Source organism: Nelusetta ayraudi, unplaced genomic scaffold, assembly GCF_046127955.1.
Source record: "Nelusetta ayraudi isolate G7.1 ecotype Tasmania unplaced genomic scaffold, CSIRO-AGI_Nayr_v1 ptg000134l, whole genome shotgun sequence".
Lineage (NCBI taxonomy): Eukaryota > Metazoa > Chordata > Actinopteri > Tetraodontiformes > Monacanthidae > Nelusetta > Nelusetta ayraudi.
In genome coordinates, this window is record NW_027466184.1 from 1,401,618 (window position 1) to 1,429,000 (window position 27,383).

At 50.1% G+C, this 27,383-nt stretch overlaps 1 protein-coding gene across 2 annotated transcripts in view; it reads right to left on the bottom strand.

Annotated features, from left to right (window-relative positions):
* Nucleotides 1-27,383, bottom strand: part of LOC142904876 (interleukin-1 receptor accessory protein-like 1) — a 130,870-nt gene that overhangs the window by 95,252 nt on the left and 8,235 nt on the right. For both annotated transcript variants that reach the window (XM_076051250.1, XM_076051249.1), the window contains exon 2: nt 21,897-21,993. In XM_076051250.1, the coding sequence (XP_075907365.1) occupies nt 21,897-21,978 (82 nt within the window). In that variant the 5' untranslated portion in view covers nt 21,979-21,993. The remainder of the gene's footprint in view (nt 1-21,896; nt 21,994-27,383) is intronic.

Below are 27,383 nucleotides of genomic sequence, written 5' to 3' on the forward strand. Positions count from 1 at the left end.
TGTGGCCAGTTGTGGTCTTGACCGAGGCTGTGCCCTTCTCACTCTTCTCACTTCTCTGGCGTGTTGTTTTCAACATGTTTATTTTTGTCTGTACTGAAAACACACTGAACAGTAACCCCAAAACTCCCTGTCTCCCTCTCCCTGTGACAGTTGTTTCCAAAAGTAACACCATTTCCACCCCATGAGAGGGCGGATGTCCCTTTTTTTTTTCCCGAGATACATCTTTCAGGTTCAAGTGTTCAAACAAATCATCTCAGAGCCAGCACCAAACCTACTCTGCTTTTGAGCCGTGTCGCACGCTGGTTTTTACAACCTTCAACCTTTGCCCTGCGCTTGGGACGTACAGTCCTGGAAAATGACAGAGTGGCAGCTAGGACTGGGAACAATAGGTGAGAGTCTCACGAAGGAGTGCGTGACGGGGGAGTGACTCACACCTCGGCCAGTAGGCGGCTGAGCTCAGGGCATGGCCGGCCGATCTGACTTATAGCGCCTGCCGCTGGGAGAAAACCGCTGCTGCGCCTTTGTTTCCAAATAGCGAGGCCAGCGCAGATAGAACCCGCCGCTGGCAATGTGTCGGCCCACCTGGAGGGGGCAGCTCTTCCCTGTCACCGCATCCGGTAACGTGGCGTAAGGTGCGCATACCTGCTAACCCAGGCATGGGCAAACTACGGCCCGGGGACCATATGCGACCCGTTACGCTGAATGAATTATATTCACAGTAACTGAAGCCCCTTTGGAACGACTCCTCGTCATCATCTGTGACAATGAGAGTGTGAGTGTGGGGACAGGGGGCCTGGCTCTACCCCCCTGGGTAGACAGGGTCACGGGGTTGTGACCAGGAGGCTGGATTCAAACGTGTGTGTTTTCCCTCCATGTCTCACAGTCCACAAAGCCGCGGCCGAGGAAAACACGGCGGCACATCAGCTCTCCCAGGAGGCCCCGGGAAAGTCGGCCGATGAATCCGTGCGTCGGGCAAAAACACTAGAAAACACGACTCCAAACACGGAGGCGCTCAGCCAACAGAAGTGGGAATGGGAGGGCGATGCAGCAGACGGCTCTAAAGTCGGCCAAATTAACCAAAGCCACGAGACGCTGGCAAATTCCGCTGCTCTTGCATCAATGTGTGATTTCCCTGAGGTCATTTTTTAGCCAAATACTTTGCTCCTAATTTGCATAGTTTCAATTCTAGATTTTTTTTTTTTTTTAGTATTGTTATATTTCCTGTATTTGTGGATAGTTGACTGTAATCATGTGGCTTTACACCATTTCAACGACAAGAACCACATTTTGTTGTTGTTTTTTGCTGCAACTCACTGGCTGTTTGAGCAATGGACACCTTTTTTTTTCAGAACAGAAAATTGTCTTCCGACTTTTTCAAGAAAAATGCAGGCAAAGTCCTTCAGTTAAAAACAAACTAGACGGTTTGACTGATCACTGTGAAGTTTTCAGGACGCCTCTCTGAACTCTGCTGCCCTCTGCAAGCACCTCTGAGGCGTCACAATCTTCCGAGATCTTTGCGTCAGACCTTCTGCGAACCTGTCAACTACGTAGTGCACCTGCTTAGCACATACGGTACACATACGCCAAACTAAGAGTTCAAGGATTTATTTTGTCCCCGGGCTCATCATTCTTATACAGCACTGTTGAGGACTGGAGATTGGCACCACCAAACCTCCCGCAGAGCTGCTAGCGCCACGAGACGACTCCGTCCCCAAGCCTCAGCCTATTTTAAGGAACATGCGTTTCCTGCCCGCTTGGCTCGCGTCTGTCTGCACTCCCTCGGGGTCAAACCGCCTCGGAGGTGTTGCTCCCGCTGACAAGTGAGCCCCCTCATACTCCCCCCCGGGTCCCCCACCACCAACCCGGCGCCATCCCCTCAGGCCGGCGTGCCGGTGGAGACCTGCGATAGGTCCGTCCATTCCTCCAGAGAGGGGGATGTGACAGCTGGAGGAGTGGATCAGCGGAGGGGCTGTCAGATGAGGCCGCAGTCCCGGGGCCACGGTGCGGCGGTGGGAGAGCTGTCACTGGTGCCGGGGTTGGTTTGGTGTCAAGTCAGAAAAATGTCCTCGGTTGGGGAAAAAATATAATAAAAATCTGAAGTTTGTTGTTTTTTTTGTTTTTTTTATCTAATTCTGCCAGGAAATAAAGTTTACCGTCAAGAACATCAGACCAGGTGGAATCAAGTGCGTGCAACAGACAGTAACGTTAAAATTTTTTACAACGCTACAACCTGCAGCAGGAAGTGGCGCGATTCTCACGGCGCCGCTAATAGTGTCAGCATTGCTGCTGCAACATTTGATAATGAAGACAAAGCGCTGCAGTGAAGGGCCAGGTGTCACCAGGCCCTCGAACCCTGAGCCGGAGTTTTCCCCGATAGCTGCGGTGGTGGTGGTGGCGGCCGGCGCTAAGATAGATTGCGCACGGCGCCAGACCGCTTGTTTTGCTAATTTCTGAGGCGGCCCTTCGTCGCCGCGCGTGACTTCACATTGCGATGCGCGAGGCGCTGCCGCGACCGCAGCTCCAAAGGTCAGCTCATTATCTGGTGCTGCGTTTCACACGTTGTCCATGAAAATAAATGAGCTTACGTGTAAAACTCGCTCCTTTTTTTGCATAGACCAGCTGCTTTTTGCATTTCTGCTTCTTCTTTTTTTTGGTAGTTGTTGTTGCTGTAGAAACAAAGAGGTTAGAAGCGTCCAAGTGGTGAGTGAACAGACATTTAGGAAGAGAAAATCTCTGTCAAGAAACACAGGAGGCCACTGCGAACCCAGCTACCGCTAAAAGTATCGGTTAGCCTCTGCTACGCGCACACATGTATGGGAGGCTTTACTTCAGGACAAGGAGGCTGCTGTTTGGAAATGGGAAAAGCAAGAGATGCCTTTTGTCAAGCGGCAGCTACATGGGGACCTCCACAGACACAAACCCTCAATAATTCATCACAATTACATCTCTGCTTTCCCGTTTCTCAGCCTCAAAAGCTCCCCGGGTTGACCCCATTTGACGTTCTGTTGATTTATTTATTTATTTCCTCATGCAGACAACCGCCGTTTGCTACGTTCCTCTTTGGAAGGGTTTCTCTAACGGGATTTAGGTTTACACTGGAGTCTTATCATCCGCTTCCCCGCCGCTGCGACCCTGCGGGGAGCTCCTGACGGTTCACAGGCTAATCTCGTGCACCTGTGAGTGCCATTGTGCCACTGAGACCTGCAGCCGAGAGCTCTTGAGACCCCGAGCCACGCTGAGACGTCCTATTTGACGGCACCGGAGCCATTTGGAGGAAAAAAAAACAAAACTGTTTCTTCAACGTCGAGAGCCTTTCAACTGAAATGTAAAAGGTGGTTGCTAAGTGCTTGAAATTAAGGAAAACAAAGGTATAATTGTCTAACGTGGTGTAATTCTGCATATTTTTCTCCCCAGATACTTCCACTAATATCATCCACTAAGCCAGGAATTTAAGTGGTTTTGATTAGAAAAACACTGATTCCAGGCGTCCTACAGCTGAGCCACCTGATTTCTTCCCTGCGTCTCGGCACCGAGAACATAATGAAAGACTTCCAATTAGTTAATGTAGGCTAAAGGCAGGATTTATACGCGTTTCCATGTGCCGTCAATCACCCACGGCCGCATGAGCTGCTGGAGACCTGTGAGACGGCGGCGGCAGGGGGGAAACGCTGGAGGTGGAGCAGACACTCTGGGAGGTGGAGGTGGATGTGGAGTGGACACTCTGAGAGGTGGAGATGGAGCAGACAATTTGAGCAGTGGAGGTGGAGTGGACACTCTGACAGGTGGAGATGGAGCAGACAATTTGAGCAGTGGAGGTGGAGTGGACACTCTGACAGGTGGAGATGGAGCAGACAATTTGAGCAGTGGAGGTGGAGTGGACACTCAGAGAGATGGAGGTGGAACAAACACTCTGAGAGGTGGAGGTGAGAGATAGAGGTGGAGCAGAAACTCTGAGAGGTGGAGCGGACACTCTGAGAGGTGGAGTTGGAGCAGAAACTCTGAGAGGTGGAGGTGGAGCGGACACTCTTAGAGGTGGAGATGGAGCAAGAGGTGGAGGAGGAGCAGAAACTCTGAGAGGTGGAGGTGAGAGATAGAGGTGGACCGGACACTCTTAGAAGTTGGAGGTGGAGCGGACACTCTGAGAGGTGGAGATGGAGCAGACAATTTGAGCGGTGGAGGTGGAGTGGACACTCTGAGAGATGGAGGTGGAACGAACACTCTGAGAGGTGGAGGTGAGAGATAGAGGTGGAGCAGAAACTCTGAGAGGTGGAGCGGACACTCTGAGAGGTGGAGGTGAAGGTGGAGCAGACACTCTGAGAGGTGGAGTTGGAGCAGAAACTCTGAGAGGTGGAGGTGGAGCAGAAACTCTGAGAGGTGGAGGTGGAGCGGACACTCTGAGAGGTGGAGGTGGAGCGGACACTCTGAGAGGTGGAGGTGGAGCAGAAACTCTGAGAAGTGGAGGTGGAGCAGAAACTCTGACAGGTGGAAGTGGAGCAGACACTTTAAGAGGTGGAGGTGAGAGATAGAGGTGGAGCGGACACTCTGGGAGGTGGAGGTGGAGGTGGAGCGACAGATGGAGGGGTGGAAAATAAAAACTCAGACAGCGACGACAGGGATTATGGATTTGCACGCAATCCATAATCCATTTTTCTGATGCAGGAGAAACGTGACTAAAATCCAGGAGCTGAGAGACGGAACCAACGCCACCTGCTGGCGGTTGGCCATTTTGGATTTTGTTATTAACCCGATACCAAGTCAAAACAGGGCTAGTGCCGCGTCTCCCCATACTTGTAACTTGAAACTTCAGGATATGATTGTTAAATTATTTTGTGATTTTTGCCTTCACTCAGTTGTTTATGTTCGCAGCAAAACACTGGACCACGATTTGAGGAAAACGAGGTGGTTTTTTTTAATAACTAACTACAATACAGGATAATTTAACAATATCAAATGACAAAATGCTTCCTTTTTGATACACCCAACTGTAGGAAGTAATTTGGCGCAATTTGCCAGACACCCAGAAGAGAACCTGCAACAAAAGCATCGATCTCATGGCTCGTCACACACCTCACCTTTGTTATGGATGCAGTGGATATTTAGAGCTGTACGTCCAGCACCGGTGCTGGGCTGTTTTTCAGCCTTTACTTCACCCGCCGGCACTTTGCCACGGGCGGCTCGCTCAAACTTTCAGCAGAAGCAAAAACTGGGCGGACGCAAGGAGACGGCGCTCAAGAAAAAAAAATCAAGAGTGCATGAAGCAGCAAGAAGCAGCAAGAAGCAGCGGGGGCCTGCGGGGGCGCCGGGGTCTCCTCGTCCCCGCCGCCGGCGCCTCCGTCCGTCCCTCGCACTTTGCGCGAGGTCACGCGGAGGCCGACAGCGTCTCGCTGCCTCGTCGCCTCAATCAGCCCTCAGTGGCAGCGGCGTCGCGCGGTTGTTGAGGTGACAGCGGGTGCGGTAATGGCAACCTTGGCGCCGCTAACAGAGCTGTGAAGAGTCGACCCGTGTGGGAGGGAAGAGGTGTGTGTGTGGGGGGGGGGGCAAAACAGAAAAAAAAAAAAAAAGCAAGAAAAAACAAGACTGGAGGAATATTAGCAAAACGCGCATTTGAATGTGCTTGTTTCAGCGACGCTCGTCCGCCACGTCTTGACAAACTGACGGAGCCGCTGAGATTCCCTCTCGCAATTTGTTGCCTGGATAGACGCTCTGAAAGGCGCCGCCGGGGTTGGAAAAAGGCAGAAAATTAGCAGAAAACACCCTAAATGCACAGCAGGGTGTTTCAAGCAGTGGATTCTTACTCATATTTTATTGGCCTCATCTTGAAGATGTATTCTTTTGTAGGTCTTGTGCAATTGTAGGCGAGGGGTATTAACACGTGCCTTTCACTCCTTTGTGATTAACATTTAATAGATTTGAAGGAACGGCGTGTAAAATGCGAAGGCAACGTTGCCTGACTTTGAATACACAGTCCAACTTTTCATTGCCGCAGTGCCAGTGTCTTGTACACAGACTCCGTTTTTTAGGCAACTGGTTGTTTTTCAGCAGCGGTAAAGAGAGCCAAGGTAGCCGACAACAAAGAAATAACAACCACAACAACAGCACACTGGCTTGAACAATGCACTAACACAATAGTGCGACCCTGTGCCTGCGTGTGTGGGCGCTCGTCCATCTTCCACACTCCCCACACAACACTTTCTTGTGTGCATTCCATTGTGTTCCGTTAGCAGCGAGGAACCGCGCTCGCATGTCATCGTCCGGAGCCAATCAGGAAGGAGCGGGAGGAATCGATCGGCCGATCGGGCGGCTCGATCGATAAGGTAAACGCAGCAGAGCCATGAATAAAGGTCTTAGATGGGAGGGCAGGAAGAAGGAAAACAGGAGGGCTGGAAGTGGCTCATGCAGGGAAACGTTCTGCGAGGAAAGATGGAAGCAAGAAAATCAGCTTGGAGTCGTCAAGAATCGAGTCGAGTCAGACAGAAATGTAAAAAGTGGGTCACTGCGGCGGCAGAGCGGCTTCATTGGGAAGACGAGGAAGTTAGTGAAGCGCCCTTCCTCACTCGTCTCCATCCCTGACACGTCTTCTTCTTCTTCTTTGGTATGCACCCTTTGCCTTCAGCCCAAAGAGGAAGAGGAGGGGGGGAGGAGGTCAGAGTGAGTCTGGTGTCATTACGGCTTTTTTTTTCGCCAACTGAAGGTAATTTGAAATTAATATCCTGGTTTTGGACGACAGGTCGTCAGGCTCCCCTCGCTCTCTGCCAACCATGTTTTTCTTCGCGGCCGATGATTCCTGGACCGGCGAAGATCATGTGCCACGTCCAATCCTGGGTGTTGTCTGACATCCGGGGGGCAGGATGTGAGGAGGGAGACTAATTCAATCCCGCCGCGTGATGAGGTGAGAAGCCGTTTAGCGGGGGAGAGGATGGAAATTATGAGCAGTCACATCCAGTTTGGAAGCGGAGGATCTGATTGGCCCGGTCCTGGCGCTCATCTTTATCCCTCCCTCTTATCCTCAGCGATGAAGCTCTCGCATTTACGCGCGGGAAGATTTTTTTTTTTTTTTTTTTTTTTCGTGTGAGTTTGAGGGCGCGCCGGGATGAAGGAGCGGGTGAACGGCGTCCGTGGGGTGTCAGACGTGTGCGGATGATCGGCGAACGGCTGAAAGTGAATTCGGGGCGCAAACCTCATCGAGCAGCATCGCTAGCTGAAAGGCAATCAGCATCTTGGTGACAGGGACAAATGATTGGGAGAAAAAACTTTTAACGGAAGTGATTGGAGAGAACTACCTCAGTTTCTTACATACCAGCATGCACAAACTCACTTTGCTACCTACACTGTTGGCTTCCTCCAAAGAAATGCGTTGTCTCCCGTGAGCTCAACGGGTCAATGCACATTACTGCCCCTTTAAAAGTCCAGTGTGTATAATTTGGCCTGATTTCTGATTTTTACATTGGTAAAAACCTTAACATGGTGCCCATAAATCGAATTATACTTGCAGTGCAATAAAAGTCTTTTGATTTTCCTCCCCGTAGAATAGTTCTTATTTATATGTAAGAATCTCCATAGATCAATAAGGGTCTTGCTCCAAGTTAGCTGCTATCTTGCACCACCATATTTCTAAGGAAGCCTGGTGTGGACAATCCAGCTGCCTGGCAGCAGAGTGTTTGGTATTTAGGGTGAACGCTGGCGTCCTCAAATAAACCAACAAAGAAGAAAGTGGACCAGGTAACCGGGTTTGGGTGTGAAGGCCACTGCAGTTCACTGGCAAGCTCAGGAGACGGAGGCAAAGTGAAAGAGCGCTGCAATGTAAAGTGGAACCACTTGATTTTAATGTTTCTTCTCAAAATCTCCAAATATGACACACTTAACCTTTAACGGGGAAATTGACAACAAAGAAAAGGGCCTGGCTGGCTCGTCGTCGGCTCCGAGGTCCTTCTGGCCATGTGGAGGGGCGTTGGAACGGCGGGACATGGGTGGCCGGTGGAAGAGCAGCATCTGGGATTTGGTCTGGTTTCACGGAGCAGCAGAGGTGACTGACAGCTTGTAGCAGCCCGTCCTCGGCGCATGCTAATGGTGGGCTTGGCGTGCGGCGGCGGAATGGATTGGGTCTCAGAGGGGATCGTGTTTTCTTGGCGAATCGCTTTGAACTATCCCTAAAGAAAATCCCCCGAGTCACGCTGTGAATATTTGCTGTGGCATCAACGGTATTAGTCGGGAACGCTGTGAGTGTGTTTCTGCAAGCATTACCCCACGGATTTTGGGTAGTTTTTTTTTTTTTTTTTTTTTTTATAAGTAGGCTAGAAATGTCGAATTAATTTGCTCGGCTTTGCGTCTATTTGCCGCGCTCGACAATTCACCTAAGGGTTAAAAATAAGAGTTGGAGCAAAAATATCAGTTGACAATTCTATCTTGGAACTTTTCACCTTTTGATCAAATTCAGTGGAAGCGATTTGAAAGTTCTTCAAGCCCGTTAAATGAAGTGATACTAAATTGAACCCAGGGTGTTGTTCTGTGACGTTTCTACATCATCAGAGATCCCAACAGCTAATACACTGATAGAATGTGCTCCATTATCAAAGCCTACATTACCTCATAGAGTTCAAAGGGAGAAAAAACAAGTTGCAGTTCACTCTGAAAAGAAGGTCACAACAGAAGAGTCGGACCAGATGACAAGGGGAGAAGACAGCCGCCCGGGGGTTGCCCACGCCGACTGAGGCTATTTCTGGACAAGTGGACAGTTGTTGCTGGAGGGCGGCTGGAGATCCTCCAGGTGAGCGCCTCATTCCTCCTTATCTCTTCTCTTAGCCTCTCCAGCCAGGCCTTATCGGCTGGCCCACAGTAATTAACAGGAATTACACAGCGCTCCTATCTGCTGAGCCCACATAGTTACAGCCCAGAGCCAACCCCCATTGAAGGGCCTGTCTTGTGGGAGATTACCGCTGGAGGAAGAGCTGCTCCATCAGGGGGCGTCGCAGGGAAAGGGGGGGCTATTTGTGCTGACGTGCTAATGCGGCTAAAACCCTGAAGAATCGCTGCGTCATAGGAACTACCCGTTCGAAATATCGCCTCATTTGGAGGAGAAAGAAGAAGAACACGACCACCTCGGCCGGCATTCACCGATGACACTCGAGGTGATGCGGCTCACGTGATTGGACGGCTGTGGCCACAGGGGGTCACAATAAAACATTAGCGTGGCACATCGCTGCCTCCACTGTCTAATGTCTCTGTCCCTCTGTGAGCATGGCACACTCTAAATGTTTTATAAGGATCCTTGAGAAAGAACCTCTCCGCTTCGGTTTCCGTGGCAACTGGCATGCATTGGAATTGATGACATCTCCTGATCGCCCACTTACTTTGTGCAAATCTCCCTCCTGCCCCGCTCCACCAGTGCACCAAGCCAACGCTGTCTCCCTCTCAGACCAATGACAATCACTACGTTTACATGACACTCGAGAAAACCGAATTCTTGCCTTAGTCAGACTATGATCGGACAACTCGCGTGCATGTAAATCAGTTGTCTCAGGCAGTCCAAATCAAAATGTTACCTGGATGCTGACTTCATTGACTAATATTGGAAGAAAGCGGTGCTAGCGGTGAGTCTCTGTAGCCCACAAAGGTAGACAGCTGATAGATAGCGCTCACTACGAGAGTATATTCGCTGTGGTGGGTGTGGGCTTCGACAGTAAAATCGCCAGCAATATTTTGTGCATGTTTGTGAATTTCTGACCAATCCGCTAACAGTGGCGCAGCACATTTGTAGCTGTTACATTGCGGGGGAGAGGATGGAAATTATGAGCAGTCACATCCAGTTTGGAAGCGGCCGCCGTTAAATTGAAGACCAGTACGGACATTCCACAGGTGTTGTATCGCGCTCCAGTTGTTTTGTTATTGTGCGGCGAAAGAGGTTACCAGGAAGTTAACGAAGACTCATATCGCCCCCTAGTGTGGGAGAGGTGGACGCGTCCCGTCAATAATTCGATTTTCTCAGCTGCATGTATACAGGGACAAGGAGAGAAGTCCGATAAAACCGAGTTATGAACTTTGTCTGATTAAGCTCTGCATGTAAACGTAGTCACTGCTCTTCTTTGGAAGAGCACGGCCCGGCGCTACGCTAAACTGCCAGTAGTGACGAGGTTGAAGCGGGACATTAATTTTAGGAGGGTCAATTTAAACAATGTTGAGGAGGGAGTGGACCCAGAAAACTGCAGCCCTGCCCAGTGTCCAGGATGGGATTAGAGCTGGGAGGATGACTTCAACATGGTCGACACGGGTCAACAACCTCGTTCAGCCTCTTTATATTAAAAATATAAAGACAGTCCATCATGTTTGAAAAAAAAGCTGTTTTAATTATAAGAGCTGTGCGTGCAAAACTCCTCTGTAGTTCATCTTTGTTTTACAAATTCAATTTCCTCTTGCAGTTTATATCCATTGTAGACGAGTACAGTGCATGACCTCAGCAATTAGTTTCTCTGCCTACCTTTTTTGCAACGCCGTTCACAGAACTTTCGGTCTTCTTAGGATAAACTGCTGCGTTACATCAAACGGAGGAGCAAAAGGGAAAAATATCAGCTGCCAGAATGTGTCGCAATGGCCACAAAAGAGAAATAATGCTGGTGGACGACGAGAGGAAATGTTGTGAAACTGCTTCATCCGTGACTGGTGATTGGAAGGCTTGGCAGCCTCTCTTTAGCGGTGGAGTGGAGGCAGCGAGTGGAGAGTGTGGCTCCTGGCCCCCGAGTCCATCCAGCTGAAAGCTTCTGTCCGACACCGTCCCCATTCTGCACCACTTTCATTCTCTCGCCTTCATCAACATAAAGGGGCAGCCAGACAGCTCTGGGGGCGCGGGGGAAGGGGACGGGGACGGGGACGGGGGGGCCTCACTGTCACCTTGTTACCACCTTAATGGGTTCAGACCAGGTCCGCCTCACGCGGGCCAGAGAGGGAAATGAATTGGCGGAGAGCCTGCATGATTCTGTGCCCCCCCTCCAACTCTGGCTTTGCCCTCCCGCCCCTCCATCACCATCCGTCACGCAACAGAGAGAGAACACATTCCACCCAATTCATTGGGCTCCATTAAAGCCACACACACACACACACACACACACACACACACACACACAAACACACGTGCAGCAAATGAGCAAACACGCTCAGAGAGCGTCCATTAGAACCTGCTCATTAACCCTGCGCAGCGTTCGGTCCGCTCGCTGCCTTTGTTTGCAGTGTTTACAAGGATACCATAAAAAAAATATATATATATATCCAACGCACAAGAAATAACACGTCTTCGGCGGCTTGTTTAAATATTTCCTCAAGTGCTCTGTCGAATTGGGCTGCCACGCACATGGTCCTCCTCCTGATAGAGGTCCCAAACAGGTCGAGGAAACGTGGGAAAACCAAGTCAGTCGTTTTTCAAGCTCATCAAGATCCAGGGTACCACAGGATGTGCAGACAAAAACTTGTGCGCTAACCAATTGAAAAGGATTTTCGTGGGGGGTGGCGTCTTTCATCAGGGTCGCGGAGACCTGGACACAAAACCATGGCCAAGCGAGACGAGCCGATCCGTTGTCCCGCGGATGTATTCCGTATTCTGCACAATGCTACAGTTTGAACAATGCCTTCAATGATTTTTTTTTCAAATGTAAAAAGAAAAGGGAACAAAGCAGAACTGAAGGTCGACAAAGTGACATGGATGAGACGAGTTCTCATAGGCCGGGGTAAAATATTAAGACCCAACAAGAGGTTTTCCCCTTTAAACACATTTGGTCACTGTCAGAGTCCAAGGAAAATGGGACCAGAAAATAATTGTAATAACAATTTAAAAAGAAAACCACAGACAAAAAGAACCACAAAACAAACAAGAACATGGTGGTTTACAGAACATGAGATGAAGATCATACAACATTCATACCATTCAGTGAAGCAGAGGGAGCACTCATTCTACCCCATATTCCTTCGTTTGTTCCTTCGTTTGTTCCTTCGTTTGTTCCTTCGTTTGTTCCTTCGTTTGTTCCCTCGCGATCCCCTGAGTGATTTGGCGACTCTGCTCGGTGCTGCGACTTCCGGCTTCCTTCATCCCAAAGTCAATAATCCTGAAGTTCCCCCGGAGCCAGCAGGGGGGGGCCGAGGATGGCCGCTAGGGTTGCTTTGGGGCTTCAGTGAATGTACGCAGATCAATTGGACACGCTCGCCGTGCCTGTTTTGATTGGATAATCTCACGCCGAGGGCGTGATCGATACGGCAAACAGCGGAGGAGCGCCGCGCCTTCTGGCCTAAATTAACTTTGCTGGGATCACAAGAGAGATCAGCCGACGAGGCCGGTTTGGTTTTCTGGAGGTGTCATCCTGCAGGCGTGGTTTCTGATCTGCTGCTCCGCAGTGGACGAGGATCGTCTCAGGGGGCGCTCAACAAGCCAAGCAGAGGGGGAGGGGCTGGGAGTCGCGAGTGTGTGTGTGTGTGTGTGTGGATGGTGGTCCAGATGTGATCCTCAGCCCTCTGAGCCTGCAGAACGTTATGGCAGCAGAAAACAAGCACACAACCACGCCGCCGCTGCTGCCGCCACACAAACACAAATGAGGTCAGTGGAATGACTCAATTATAGATGTTGACACCGCACCAGCGCAGTGTAGCGCCGCCACGCCGAAACGCCGGCATCCCAGTTCCACTGCAATGATGCAAAGTGCTTCCTAATCCCTCTTCCTCCTCCTCCTCTTCCTCCTCCTCCATCTCTTCCTCCTCCCCCTCCCATCAGATCAGAAGAAACGCTGGGATTGCGTCCCGCGCCCCCGTTTCCAAGCGCTTCTTCTTGCAGCAGAACGCCAAAGTCATTTTTTAAGGCAGCATCTGGATTTTTTTTTTTTTTTGTGGCGTGTAAACGCAGATATTGAGACATTTTGTTTGATGTGCCTCAAGCAAGCAGACGGAGTCGTTTGGATTTGTCCAATGAAACGGCGACGCTGTGCCTTTGACTTGATTAATAAGACCCAGTCTTGGAGAAACAGCCAGCGTGTAAAGTGTCATTTGTCAAAACGTCTTCCTGGTAACGGGCAGATGATGCCGGAGCGTGAGCGTTTCTCACGGGCCATGCGCTCGCTCATTGACATGTGTGGCTAGCTGGTGAGCTAAAGGAAGGAGGGCTGCGGATGGTGGTGAGGACGGACGCGAAACACTTGGCGTCACGTCCTCGGCAGCACAACGTCCATGTCAAACACTTTCCCCCCTAATCTCCCATTTGCATGTTAAAGGCAGTGAGAGACACTGCAGAGGCCTAATCCTCAGCCGTCCTCGGCTTTACAAGACCACACAGCCACTGGGTGCAGCCGGAGCAAAGAGTGACAAGGACCCCCCACTCCCGGCATGGCACGATTGGGGTGCAGAGTACAATAAAGAAAGAAAGAAAGAAATCATAGAGGGTGGCCATGCACATTGTACATTATAATCAGCCAGTATTTGAATTTCAATGCGGTCCCAATGAATGGTCTCAAAATGGGATTGGGATACTTTCTTTTTTATTTCTTCGGGGTGGTGGTGGGGTGGGTCGGCACAGCGTTTAAGCTCTGAAGCGATGACGCATCAAAAATCAACACGGCATCAGCGCGAAGAGCTTACGCAACATCTGCACGTCTTTGATGGATGCGACGCCGAGCAGGACGCGGCCGGATAAAATCAAACGAACCACAATGAATCATCAGCGTAGCCTTTAAGTTGACCGTCTTAGTGTCGCTTGGCCCGACGGAACGCAATGTTTTCATGGTGACGCGGCACAATTTATTTTATATCCGGAGGCTGACATCATGACATCAATAAAAAAAGGAAAAGAAAGCAGGTGGGATGGAGAGGTTGCAGCTGCGGCGGCGTTGCTGGGCTACAGGAGGAGACGCAACGCCTCCAAACATCTGGAGGGCCTGCAGCTCTGGCAGCACTAACACATTCCACACTGTGGGCAAGCTGCTGATTGAAGAAGACTCTTCCTCAAGACTCTCTCTTGAAGGGTACAGTCTGTAAAACTCTGACATCTAGTGGTCAGATTTCAGATAGCTTGGCGGTGACAGCGGCACTTAATTAATATGTAGAATTTATTGATCGCCGCCCTACTGGGAAATCAGCCCACCATCCTCAGCCTTTTTTTGGGAAGGGTGTGTGTGGAAGTGAGGGGGTCATAAACAGTGTCTTGAAATATTTCAGCACACGTGCCACATCAATCCTGCAGGCAGGAAATATGGGAGGTGGGGGTGTGGCGAGGGGAACGTGGCTGCAAATCACGGCCAATGGAAGAAGAAGGGCCGCGTGCAGAGGAGGCGCTGGACACGACGGAGGTTTGACAGCAAACAGGGGGAACCGTATGCAGTCAATGAGCGCTGCTTTTTCCAGGACAAAGGATGGAGTGACTGGTTTCCCTATGGGGGGAGGTACCAGGTAATTCTGCTCTGGTTTCTAATCAGAATGCAGGCGGATTTGAACTGGGTGGGGGAAGGAGGAGGGTGGTGATGTGAAAAGCAGCCCGGAGGAGAGAGGCGACCCGGTTTGTTTCCAAATCTCCTGCAGTGCGTCAGTCTCCTGCATCCAACAAAGGCACCAAGCAGCCGCGCAGCCTTTTCTACTCGCACCAAAGAAGAAGAAGAAGAAGAAGAAGACGGGAAAAAAAAAAAAGGCGACAGAGTGAAAAGCCCAAAACTTGGCAGCGCTCCCTCTGGAAACCTGCACACATTCAGTAGTGGATTCAGAAATAGGTTGATTGTGCTCCGACCAATCCTGGCTTGACTTGGGGAGGGGGTAGCTGTGGGGAGGGGGAGAAAATGCGACGAAGGGAATGCACAAAGCGTCTCTTTCCGCTGTGGTTGTTGTTGTTGTCGTCGTCGTCAGCTGTTATTGAGCGTGAACGCGAGGAAGGAGGACGCGTTCGACGTTGCCAAGAGAAAGAGGCCACGCGGCGAGCGGAGGCCCGAACAGCCTCATCAAATGCAGCTTCGCCGCAGCCGCATTCGCCGCAGTGCAACCTCTGGAGCGGCCACGGCAACATTGTGCACGTCCAGCCAATTAAAAAGAAGAAAAAAAAACGCAATCCGCGCGGTTTTCTTTCTTTTCTTCTGTCTGCCTTTGTTGGCCGCAGGGACGCTGAAGGCTTGACGAAGAAATTCATAAATAAATAAGAGAGGAAGCCACAAAAACTAGAGGAGAATTTATCGGTCATCGGAATGTTTCCGGAGCAGCGCTGCCTCGCAAGTAATTGGCTGGCAAGGTCAATCGGGGGGATACAGAATGAGTGGCCGCACCCTGCAGTCTCCCCTGCTCAGCTTTGTGCTCCTCCGATAAGGTTTCCAGTCCGCATATTATTATTCCTGCAGCCCACCTAAATTCCAGGGTGGAAAATATGAAATCAAAGTCCAAACAGGGTCTTTCATCGGGTATCTACGGGGTCGCAGCAGCTGCAATCCTCTTTTCCAGCCGATCACGCCAGTGCAAACGTGTGGTTGGAGGTCCCCTCAAGGGCGACTTCACGTCCGCTGCCAAGCAAACTCGCCCTGATCAATCAATAACATGGCGCCAAGTTAACGGCCTAACTCGCAACTATTTTCTGGCCAAAGTTGCACTGACCCAAGACGGCGTCGAGGCCCTGATCGACGGAACATCCACGCACTCAGAGGGGGGAATCTGTGGAAATTATATATATAAAAAAAAAAAAAAAAACAGCCCAAGAGACGAACGACAAATGACCAGGCAGAGGCCATCATTTGTCCCGCTCTTGATAAACACCTTGTTGGAGGTCGCAGGTGTGTCATTTAAAAAGCAAAGCACCGTCTCCATAATCGCGGGAAGGAGGAGTTTCCAAATTACGGGTACGAGCAGAAAATAATAACTGGGGTCAGGATTCTTTATTTTAATGTTGTTGTTTTTTAACAAAATGCCAAGGGGACAGAGAGGAGTGGTGGCATCATCCGCAAAGCTGTCCAGATTAAAACGCACATTTTTCAATGTGTGAAAGTGTAAAGTGTCTCTCAACAGAAAGGAGAGCAAACAATCACATGAAGATTGTGCCAAGTTTGATAGAAGCCCACAAGGGGCACAGCTAATGAAGAGTACCCACGCGGATTAAACCTGGCCAGGCCAATGGAAAGAGTTATATTTTTGGGGACACAATCTCAACTCCAGGCGATTTGAGCGCCGACGACCAACTAGAGCAGCTTTGTGTGCGAGGCAATTAGTTTACTAATTTACCTTTTCCTCCCTTTCTTCTTTGAACAGTCCAAAAGTTCTGCGTTCCTTCTCTTTCCTTAAACCTGGGAGCCAGAATTAAGCGGCGCTTCGCCCTCTTCATGTTTAAATCCTCTTCTGGGATAAAGCTCATTATCGTCCACACACATAATCTCTCAAATTGGGTACCAAATGCCCCGGCTGGTAAAGTGGGCGACATTATTTGATACGGGGGCCCCCTGAAATGGATGCATTATCTTTGGGAGAGAAATACTAGGGGTGGAGATGTATAAATACATGGAATTTAACGTTGAATGCCTCAAGACAGCCGGGGACTCCGAAGCAATGAATAGATAAAGAGCCTTGGCAGATAACGGCTGCAGGAAAATAAGTGAAACAATATTTCGCTGACAAAACGTGTATTGATTTAAAAAAGTTAGCTCGTTAGTTTCCGGCCCCAAGTTTCGAGACGACAATTAGCGTTGGCGGTTTGCTTTGACGTAACAAAGACATCATAGTTAGAAGAACGACTACGACTAATAGCGGCGGTAAACAAATCACTTAGCTTTTTTAAAGGGAGGATGGAGTGTGAAACAATTCAAGAGCAATCAAATTAAGACATATGCTGATGATAAGCACCTCTGTGCTCACAGAACAAGGCTGTAAAAAGCGGATTTCAGCTCCTACGTCTGAGTCGGGTGGAGCGGAATCGCACAGCGGCCTCACACGCTGTGACCTGTCGCTAGAACAGCAGCAGCAGCGGCAGTCACAGCAGTCGCCTGCTCTACCTGCACTGGCATTTTTCTCAATCGATGTGCTGCTGTAACATTATTACAGGTCACAGGATGTGTTGCGGGGAGGGGGGGGGGGCGGGGGAGCACTGGGCAGCATCCAGCAGGTGATTGATCATCATCCACTGGGCAGCCCTAAGATTGCGGCGCGTCGCCGACCTGCAGCACACATCCACAGTAACCCCCCTCCCCCGCAGGGGCTGTCGCCACTCCTATTTCCAACAGCACTTGTTGAGTGGGTTATCTCGCAGGCGCCCCTCCGAGCAGCGGGAGACCCAACACAACTCTGCGTGGCAGGTCATTTCATTCCTTATATTGTGTGTTTGATCAATCTCCTCCCCCCCCCCCCAGGAAGGGGGGGGTCGGTGATTCAGAGGCAATCGGTCTACATTTTTTCTGCAGTTGCGCGGCGAATCGAGCGAGGGAAGGATGGAGCCTTGAAGGGTGCGACGGTGCACCGTCACAGTGGCGCCTCTGGCTGACTGGATCCCATCTGGCCGGGCTGAGTCTTTTGCACTTCACATCATCTTATGTTGAGGTAAATAGTAAATGGACTGCACTTACATAGTGCTCTCCAGCACCTTCACGGTAAAACCCAAGGCACTTTACAATGGCCTCTCATTCACCCGTTCACACAAACGCAAGGCACTGCCAGACCCATTGGGAGCAATTCAGTGCCTTGCCCAAGGACACTTGGCCGTGGACAGTATCAGGATTCGAACCGCCAACCTTTTCGGCCATTGGACAACCTGCTCTGCAAACTGAGCCATATCCGTCCATCGCATCATCGTCTAATGTAAGAAGCTCGCTGGTGGCACGTCCGGACGACTAATGGCACATTTTGTCCCATCAGAAAAACGGTGTAAAAAATCAGGTAAGGAGGTTGCCAGATCTGCAACACACCCGGCCGACAGCGTCACGGCATATTTAACGCCCTCTAATATCAGTCGCAAAGTCAAGCGGCTGTGCCGTGATTGAATTTTCGCGGTGTGCTGATGTCCCCTGTTAGACATCGCCATCACGTCCAATTAAGACTGGCCCTCTCATTGGATCGACCGCCGGTAGCCCTATTAAGGCGGGGTAGGTGGGAGACGGAGGGGGACTCTGACTGACGTATTGGCTTCAACATGGTGCAAAAGGTGCAACAGTAAATCCTGGAGACGGCAAGAACGTCTCGAGCACTTCTGCTCCTGGCAACAGCCGTCAGGGAGAATAATCCGGCGAGGACGGCGGCGAGGGTATACACTGCGGCTCTCCAGCACTGCCGCTGGATAAACACAGCAGGAGAGACGAATGACGAGTAGCCGCCTCCCTAATAGGAACCAAGGTCTTGTCACAGCGGCGGCGTGTTTTTATTTACAGCCGCTCTCCGTCAGAGTGACACGTCGGGCCTTCGGGCCATCCTTAACAGGAGACGCAGGCAGGGATTCTGAATATCACAACGGCAAACTGCTGCGCGCCCGTTTACATATGCATGGATATCCGCATGATGCATCAGCTGTTAAGTGCACGCGATGGGCAATATATCGGCGGAATTACTGGGAGGCCCGCAGAAAAAGGTAACGGTCATTTGTCTGGGGACTCATCACTGTCTGCTGCGGCAATGGGGACTAATGACGGTGCAGCAGAGGGCAGCACATTGAGGCCAGATCCGTCTCAATCAACGTCCATGGGTGCGACTGCCGATCTACAACTGTCATCAATGTTCGCTGAAAGCATGAAAGGTTTGGTCAGAGGATTGGGTTTTTTTGAAGCACAAATGCAGCAGCAAAGCTTTAATTGTAAAAGAAGGTGAATGTTGGCGTCAGAAGACAGGGAGGAGTGAAGAGTAGCGAGCGGGTGGATATAATGCCCACTGACAAGCCAGTATGAGGTCATTACTTGATTAGTATGATTTTTTTGAAGTTTGCAAAATATGAAGACTAGGGCTGTCAAAGTTAACGCGTTTATAACACGTTAACTCAAACTCATTCACACCAGCCGTGGAAGCGCCGCGAATTGGCAAGAAACGGAGCGCGCTTCCTTTCGGCGCCCTTGTTAACCAATGGCATCGGTTCAACTCACCGACTCGCGCCATGCAGCGATCGCTTCGGCGTCTGGTCTATTTTGTGCACGAACCGTGAGCGATCAGCTTCAAGATGGACAAGAAGTCACTCAAAGAAAAACGGGAGAATCCAGTTAATTTTCAAAGCTCAAGCTTTGAGGGTTTTTTTTTTTTTTTTTTTTTAAGAGCATCTGGACAGTATAAGTATGCAACTGTTTTGGAATGTTCCAATGAAAATAAAAATAGAATATTTCCACAAAGGGATTATTATTGTCCTGTTCCTAGAGTTTAAGAAACACAATAAATATCTTCTAAAAGTTAGATCTCGAGCAGGGTAAAAAAAAATTGCAATAAATCTGTGATTAATTGTGAGTTAACTCAGGACACTATGCGATCAATCGCGATTAAAAATTGTAATCGACCGGCAGCCCTAATAAATACGTAACTCTGATAACCGAAGCCAGGGGTGCAGAGGAAATGATGGGTTCATTACTGGATTTGAGGCAGTTGTCGGCTAGGCGGCGGCACAAAAGGAAAAGCCAAATCAGAAAGAGCTTCGTCTTTTTCAGCGTTATCATCCAAAACAGAGCAGGTGGAACCAACAGCGAGGCTTTTTAAACCTGCCAAAAAACAACAATTCCTGCTGCCTGTAATGGAACGGCGGATGTGCGGCGGCGATAAGGCAGCAGAGTTCACAGTGTGACGCGGCTAATGGATATTCTCATCCAACATTCATGAAATACGACTACAGCAAAAATGTTTATATCTTTTTAAACCGCGTGCGTTCGACGCGACCTTTCATTGTAATTTGTATTCGGGCGCAGCAGAATGACACCGCCCTCCCCACCACCAACACCACCACCAAAACCATCCCACATGACCTCACAGGCAGCTTCTTGCTCTGATCTAAATCCATTTTGCAGAAGAAGAAGAAAATAATAAATGCACACATTCATTCAGAGAGTCCAAAATAAGAGCTGACCTGAGCTTGAGCTGCTCTCCAGCTCATACTGAACAAGCCGAAAGGCCCTTCCGAGTGCACGACGGAGGACTCTGCTCTTTCCAGCTCAGTGCCAGAGAACCAAATTAGGCCCATTTAGGAACCTCACACAAGGCCTTTTCAGGCGGCCATTGTGCACTCCTGTTCAAAAAATGATCACAGAACCAGACCTTGTGCTTTTTAAGTGGGGGGAACTTCAAAAACTGTTTAGAGGAAATGAACCAACAACAACGCTGGGCTGTGCGTGACCATAAAATGGAAGAGCCTGCTCCGTGTGCAGCATTTAGCAGCAGTGGAGGAGGTGGGCAGTGTGTTTTAGGGGTGGCAGTCCAAAAACAAAACTGGATGAGCCACTTAAAAAAGAACTTAAATACTAAGCAGAGAAACTGGGAAGAAAGCAACACTTTCACCGGAACATTCTGCATTACAAAGGGACTCCGGCGCCGATGCGACATGTTCAATCAGCAGAGCTTTGGAAGGCGGCTGTGCAGAAACTCTCCCAGACATTAAAAATCTGTCTGGAGGAGGCAGGGCGCCCTCCTCTTCCTCCTTCTCCTCCTCCTCGTGCTCCCCTTCTCCGCTATCCTTCTCTCAAAAACGAGGAACTTTGTTCAGCTGATGTTTTAGCGCTAATGCTACACCAGGTTAAAAAATAAATAAATAAAGCCTGCAAAGCTACCATCAGTTCTAATGAACAGAGAAAGGAGGAGGAGAAGGAGGAGCGCCGAGGATGCGTGCGGCAGTTATGCAGTGGTGTGTTTTTGCAGGACTTTTTTTTTTTTTTTTTTTTTTTAATGCAGGGGCTCCTGCAGGGTTTTTTTGTATTTTATTTCTGCGTTTCCTGCAGAGAGGAAGCAACAGAGACGCTGGATTAACGGCCCATCAGGGAGCCAAATCAAGTTGTCTAGTCATCTTTAATGGGCTGATACCGAGGGTTTGACTGTCTACCGTGACTTCCATTGAACGCAGGTGCAAAGGAGTTAAGACAACACACAGCAGGTTTTACAGACTTCACTTGAAGCTTCACTCGGTCTGGCGGGAGATTTATGCAGCAGGTTTCAGGGAGGTTTAAAAACACATCAGGTGACAGAGAGCACAGCACCGCTGTGAAATCATTGCGGATTTTAAACACTGAGGAAAATGAAAGATGCTACTTTGAAGCTCACTGTTATTTTTTGTATTTGTTTTTTTCTAATCTACAGTCGCCACCCTCACTCCCAACCACCACATTGGTCCCTAATGAAGCCCTGCCAGCTCGAAGGCCGGGAACACAGGCACGTATGCGGCTCCGGCCCGGATAAGGTGTTCATTTACCAGCAGCCGCGTTCCAAAGCCTGGCTGCGGGCGCTGGCGGCCCGCGGCAACGCTGCTGGAGGAGCGAAGAAGAACCTCCCATCAGCCTGGGGCCATTCCTGCACCTGCCTCTAATATGCATGAAGCCCCGCGCGCAGGTCGGCTCCGGACGCTAACAACTGCCGTTAGAAAGACTTTCTTCCATCAACACGCTACCGCTTTGGTTCGTCTGTTTGGTGGGACTTCGGAATGCCGGCGCGGCTGTGTTGTCTTATGAATAATTCAAGCAGCGGGAAAGAGTTCTGAAGAAAAGGTTCACGTCGGAGATGCTAAACTGCCTCTGCTAGATGATAGGGCTAAACCTGCCGCTAGCACGCGAGACGGAAGGTAACGTGGCGACGCGGCAAAGCTGGACTCGTCGCTAACAGAGCATCAGACTGACGAGGAGCCTGTGTGGCGTTCATCGGCACGGAAATCAAGCCGTTGCAGAAGATTGTTGTTATCCAGGTGGTGGCCAAAAGGTCACGTTATGACTGATTGCTTGGTGGGGGAGGGGAGGAGGGAGGTGGTGGGGGTGTCCTACCTGAGCCTCTCTTCGACACCACCTTCAGGCAATGGACCGCGATGGCGTGAAGCAGGAGCAGAAGAGGGACGGGAGCTTTCATTTTCCTTCACCAGTCCTGGAGAGGAAGCAAAAAGAAGATAAACAGGTTATTATTGTTGTTGTTGTTGTTGTTGTTGTTGTTGTTGTTTTGTGCTGAATGCAATGGTACATCTTCTGTGAAGGCGGAGATATTGGCTTTGGGAGGTAAGGCGCTCGATGGGGGGGTGGGACAAAATCTGTCAGTTGGTTTGACAGTTGAGCTGGAAGTAGGTTAGCTAGGGGAAAATAGGAGGTACTAATACTAATAATACTAATATCGGGTAGATATCAGAGCTCACTTCAAAGTGACTGCAAGGAACAGGTGATTATTTGGGGGCAGGTGAAATGCAGACTGTTGGTTTTGTAATGGCTGCTGTCGTTTATCTGGATCAAATTAGCACCCCCCCATGCCCCTCCCCTCAACCTCCCTCCCTCCCCCCCAAAAGCCAAATCCCTCTTTAGTTGGTTCCCTGGTTGGTTCCCTGGCCACTGCGGAGTCGCTGCGGAGCCACCGCGTCCCCCACAGAGACGCCGTGCGTTGACATTTCAGTCACGACAGAGAGATGATTCACACAGATTTCCACAAATCTTCGTCAGAGAGCCTCTCTCGCTTTTCTCTTCTTTTCTTTCTTTGTTTTGTTTTTTTGTTTTTTTCGAGGGGCGGGGAACCCAGCAGGAAAAGCGACAAATAATGGCGGAGACACACACGCAGAGGCATGCGAACCGGGCCTGCATCCAAGAGCCCCCCCCCCAACACCCTTCCACACACCCCACACTCCCCCACTCCCTCCCCAACAAAGGGCTTTTCGTGGACCGGCCCTCTTGCAGCCCGAGAAGCGAGGTGCCGTGCAAAAGAAAAAAAATCGTATCTATTTAATTCGTTTTTCCATGTTGGGCAACAAAGGCGTGGGAACTCAGAGTTTGTTGAGTGCAGCTTTGGATAATATGGTGGGGCCAGTGGGGTCACATTTTACTTCTAATTCTTACATTTGTACACAAAAGATAAAAGATGCAAATTCTGTTCAAAGTCATTCAATTACTATTTATTATAGTCGCTGTTGCTTGAAGTGGAGCAATTTGAAATGCCCTTTTGGTTTTTATATTGGTAAAAGTACAATTAAAGTTATTTGGTTTTCGTTCCCGGTTCATATGTAGAAGAAATTATAAAGATCAAAGGTCTTGCACCACCATATTTCTAAGGAAGCCTGGTGTGGACAATCCAGCAGCCTGACAGCATGGCGTTTGGTATCTAGGGTGAACGCTGGCGTCCTCAAATAAACCAACGAAGAAAAAGAAGGACGAGGTATCCAGGTTTGGCCGTGAAGGCCACCGTAGCTCACTGGCAAGCTCAGGAGAGGAAGGGAGGAACACTATGGACACAAGTACTAAGACATAGTTCATCTTCACCAATAGTTATAATAATTATACATGTTGATGATTCATAATGGGGCCAGTCAAGGGATCAATATGCTATATAGCAACTGACATCACTGGCGACTCGTCCTCCCTGATTGCCCGGAAATAAACGACAGGTTGATCTCCAGATGAACGGATGGAAGTTGGTGGGGAACGTGACTTCTGCTTGTGACAAGCAGACGGCCGCCTGGCGGGAAGCAGGGCGAGCCGCCCCCATTCCCATCCACGTCCAGCGCTGCGGCGTTCAAATCCACCAGTGATCAGCCGTAGCATTGTTACCGCCGTCGTCTTAACTTCTTGAAACCTAGTCATTAGCGATTGAGAGGGGGGGGGGTGCGGCGCAGCTGTCTAGCCGTCAGAGATACCAGCTAGGGACACAATAGACGAGGGAAAATAAATAAATATCAATGAATAAATCAACAACAAAACTGAGGCGATACTGGAAGAAAGGAAACAGACCTTTCCGGAAAATTCCCTGTCAACGAAAACGTATCCGGTCAAGCATCTCGCGGAGCGCCATCCTTAAGGGGGGGGGGCTGGGTTGAGTGTGTGCGGGTGTGTGTGGGGGAGGGGCGGTGGTGCGGTGGTGCTGTCACCTGCCTCTCACTCCCTGATTGTTCTCGGCCCTCTGGACCCCCGACTGCGGCGGATTCATCCCAAATTCAATTACATTTTTTTCTTTTTTCCCCGCCAAAGGAACGGCCGGCTCTCCAGGCCCTCCCGCCCCAACACACACACACACACACACACACACACACACACACACACACACACAGCACAGAGAAAATGCATCCTGCCTCCTGCGTCCTCTCGCAGAGCAATTTCGACAATTGACGAGCTGCGGCTTCACTTCCAGGTGGATACCGAGATGATTTATACGTCTTAACCACACGCCCATCGCTTTACTTATTTATTTATTTACTTATTTATTTTTTAAGAGAGCCATTCCGGCGCCTCTCAAGCTCAAAGCGGCCACAAAACGACTGCCTGGATATTTCCACGTCGCCGTGTCACTTCACCACTTCAGACGGCAAGCGCAAGAAGGAAATAATAACTGCCATTTCCACTGCTTCTTATTTCCGTCTACGTACAGAGCTGTTTCCCCTTTTTTCCAGCAAGAGCCAGACTCAAGTTTCGAGGCAACCTCTGTCAGCAAGGAGTCCTGCAAATACACCGTCGATGGATGACGAGCAAAGACGACCAGCACTGCGCTACGACTGGGCGATGAATCCATTTCAAATCGAAATCAGATTTTTTTTTTTTTAGTCAAGACGATGTTAAAAAAAAAAAAAAAAAGGAAAATCGTAAAATCGATTTTCCTCTCTCATGCTACCCGGCTGTGCAAAGTATGCCTGAAGACTGCAGCAAGACAAACTTATTTCAACACCTCGCAAACACCGCAAGTCAGAGTGGGAGCAGTGTGTTGCTTTGCGCGCTGTACATGAAGACGAAAGACCGGTGTTTCGGATCAACTCGCGCCTATGCTAACTGGCTATCTTTGTTTACTCATATCTGTAGTTGTCCTAGCTACAGCAGATGTTAAAACCAGGTTCACTTCTAAGCAGGACAACGAATCGCTGTATGCAGCCGCTCAGGCTGACCGAGTGATCTAGGTGCTGTCAACAATGCGCTGCTCCCTCCGCGCACCCTACACTGTGCTAGAGATCACGGAAAATTGGCGTCAATTAGATACGCAGAAGAGACCAAGAATTTGGGGGGGGAAAGACTCCAATTCAGGTCGACTCTCTCTTCCCGCCTCACGTCTCGGCCCCGTGCTTCCCGTTGCAGCTAGTCGGGGGAGAAGAAGATCCCTGGTGCATCGGGCCACTTATTAACATTTCTGCTTGCGAGAAACACTTCTGGAGCCCTTGGCTGACACACGTGCGCATACACGCGCACGCACACACTCTCGCTCTCACTGTCACGCACGCACACGCTGAATAATTCCATTTCAGATTATCTAGTAACCCCGCCAACCGCGAGTTCTTGACATGCGCGCGGCAAGATAAGGAACGCCGGGCGCAGCTTAAGACGGCAAAACGTTGCAGCGGCGAAGGAAACAAAAAAAAAAGAAAAAGCACTCGCACTCGTCTTCAGACTGGAGTCGGACGAAGATGAAACGACGCACTGCACGTTGGGCGGCGACACGACGAAGGCCGAGCCACTTCGTGGTTTAGCCTTTCTGGCAGGAGGAGGCGTGTCCTCAATGGGCAAACGCCACCACATATACATTGACACTGACACTGAGATGTGCCTGGACTGAGCTTTGAGCTATAAAACATCTCTTTTGTTGGAGTTGCGAAACTCTCCAATGATGACCTCACAGAGCATGGATACTTGGAAATGTGGAAACGAGGAAAAGCTTATTTTATGTATGTGGATCGTATTGGAAGGGCACAAATCCCAATGCCCCTTTTCTCTCGTTCCGATGAAACACATATGTCACATTTATTCCGATGAAACTTAGACCCGAAGGAAAAAAAATCCATCCATCCACTTCTCCCGGAGCTCAGGGCCCTGGGGGTCTGCTGGAGCATCTCCCAGCTGTCATAGGGGGAAGGCGGGGTGACACCCTAGACCAGTGGCCACTTTATTAGGGCCACTTAGAGACAAAAAAACATTCACGCTGACACACACACACCTGCATTCAATTTAGAGTTTCCAATTCTCCTCACATGCATGTTTTTGGAGTGTTTTTTGAGTAGGAAGCTGGAGAACATGGAGAGAGCCCAGCAGACACATAGAGAACCTGGAGAGAACCCAGCAGACACATGGAGAACCTGGAGAGAACCCAGCAGACACATAGAGAACATGGAGAGAAGCCAGCAGACACATGGAGAACATGGAGAGAACCCAGCAGACACAGGGAGAACATGGAGCGAACCCAGCCGACACAGGGAGAACCTGGAGAGAACCCAGCAGACACATGGAGAACATGGAGAGAAGCCAGCAGACACACTGAGAACATGGATAGAACCCAGCAGACACAGGGAGAACATGGAGAGAACCCAGCCGACACAGGGAGAACATGGAGAGAACCCAGCCGACACAGGGAGAACATGGAGAGAACCCGGCAGACACATGGAGAACATGGAGAGAACCCAGCCGACACAGGGAGAACATGGAGAGAACCCAGCCGACACAGGGAGAACATGGAGAGAACCCGGCAGACACATGGAGAACATGGAGAGAACCCAGCCGACACAGGGAGAACATGGAGAGAACCCAGCAGACACATGGAGAACATGGAGAGAACCCAGCAGATACATGGAGAACATGGAGAGAACCCAGCCGACACAGGGAGAACATGGAGAGAACCCAGCCGACACAGGGAGAACATGGAGAGAACCCGGCAGACACATGGAGAACATGGAGAGAACCCAGCCGACACAGGGAGAACATGCAAACTCCACACAGAAAGTCCAGGAATCTAACCCACGACCTTCTTGCTGTGAGGAAGCAAGAAGTCTTTTAACATTGGGCATTAACATTGAATTTTAGACCTATGTGGTTTGCTCTCAGTCTGTCAGATATGCAAACCCAAAGTATTAAAAAAAAAAGAGGAAAGTGGTCATTCAGCTCCCGGGCCGATAAAATCCCCGTTCAAGGGAGCGAGCGGTCAAACACGAGTGTGATGCGTGTGCACGCATACCAACTGACCGACTTCCTGCGCATTGACATGTCCCGCTCTCAGCCCAGTCGCCTGCGCGGCCTGCCAACTACTTCCTTTATCCCCGCCTGCGCTGTCAGGGAAATACGGGTGACATTAAACGAATGGAGCCGCATTCGCTACCCGCCCCTCCCCCCCTCCGCGCCACGAAATTTCCGGGCTTCCAGGGGCTTAGCGGTGCTGCTCGCTGAAAGGCCGAGGTGAGAGGGGAGGAAAGGGATGAACGGCAAATGAAAAAGAGCAGGGATGAGGCGAGGAGAAGGAGAATGGTGCGGTGGAAATGGCGCCGAGGAGCAGAGAGACGTAAAGAAAAGCGCCCTTGTAATTGGAGATTTGCATGC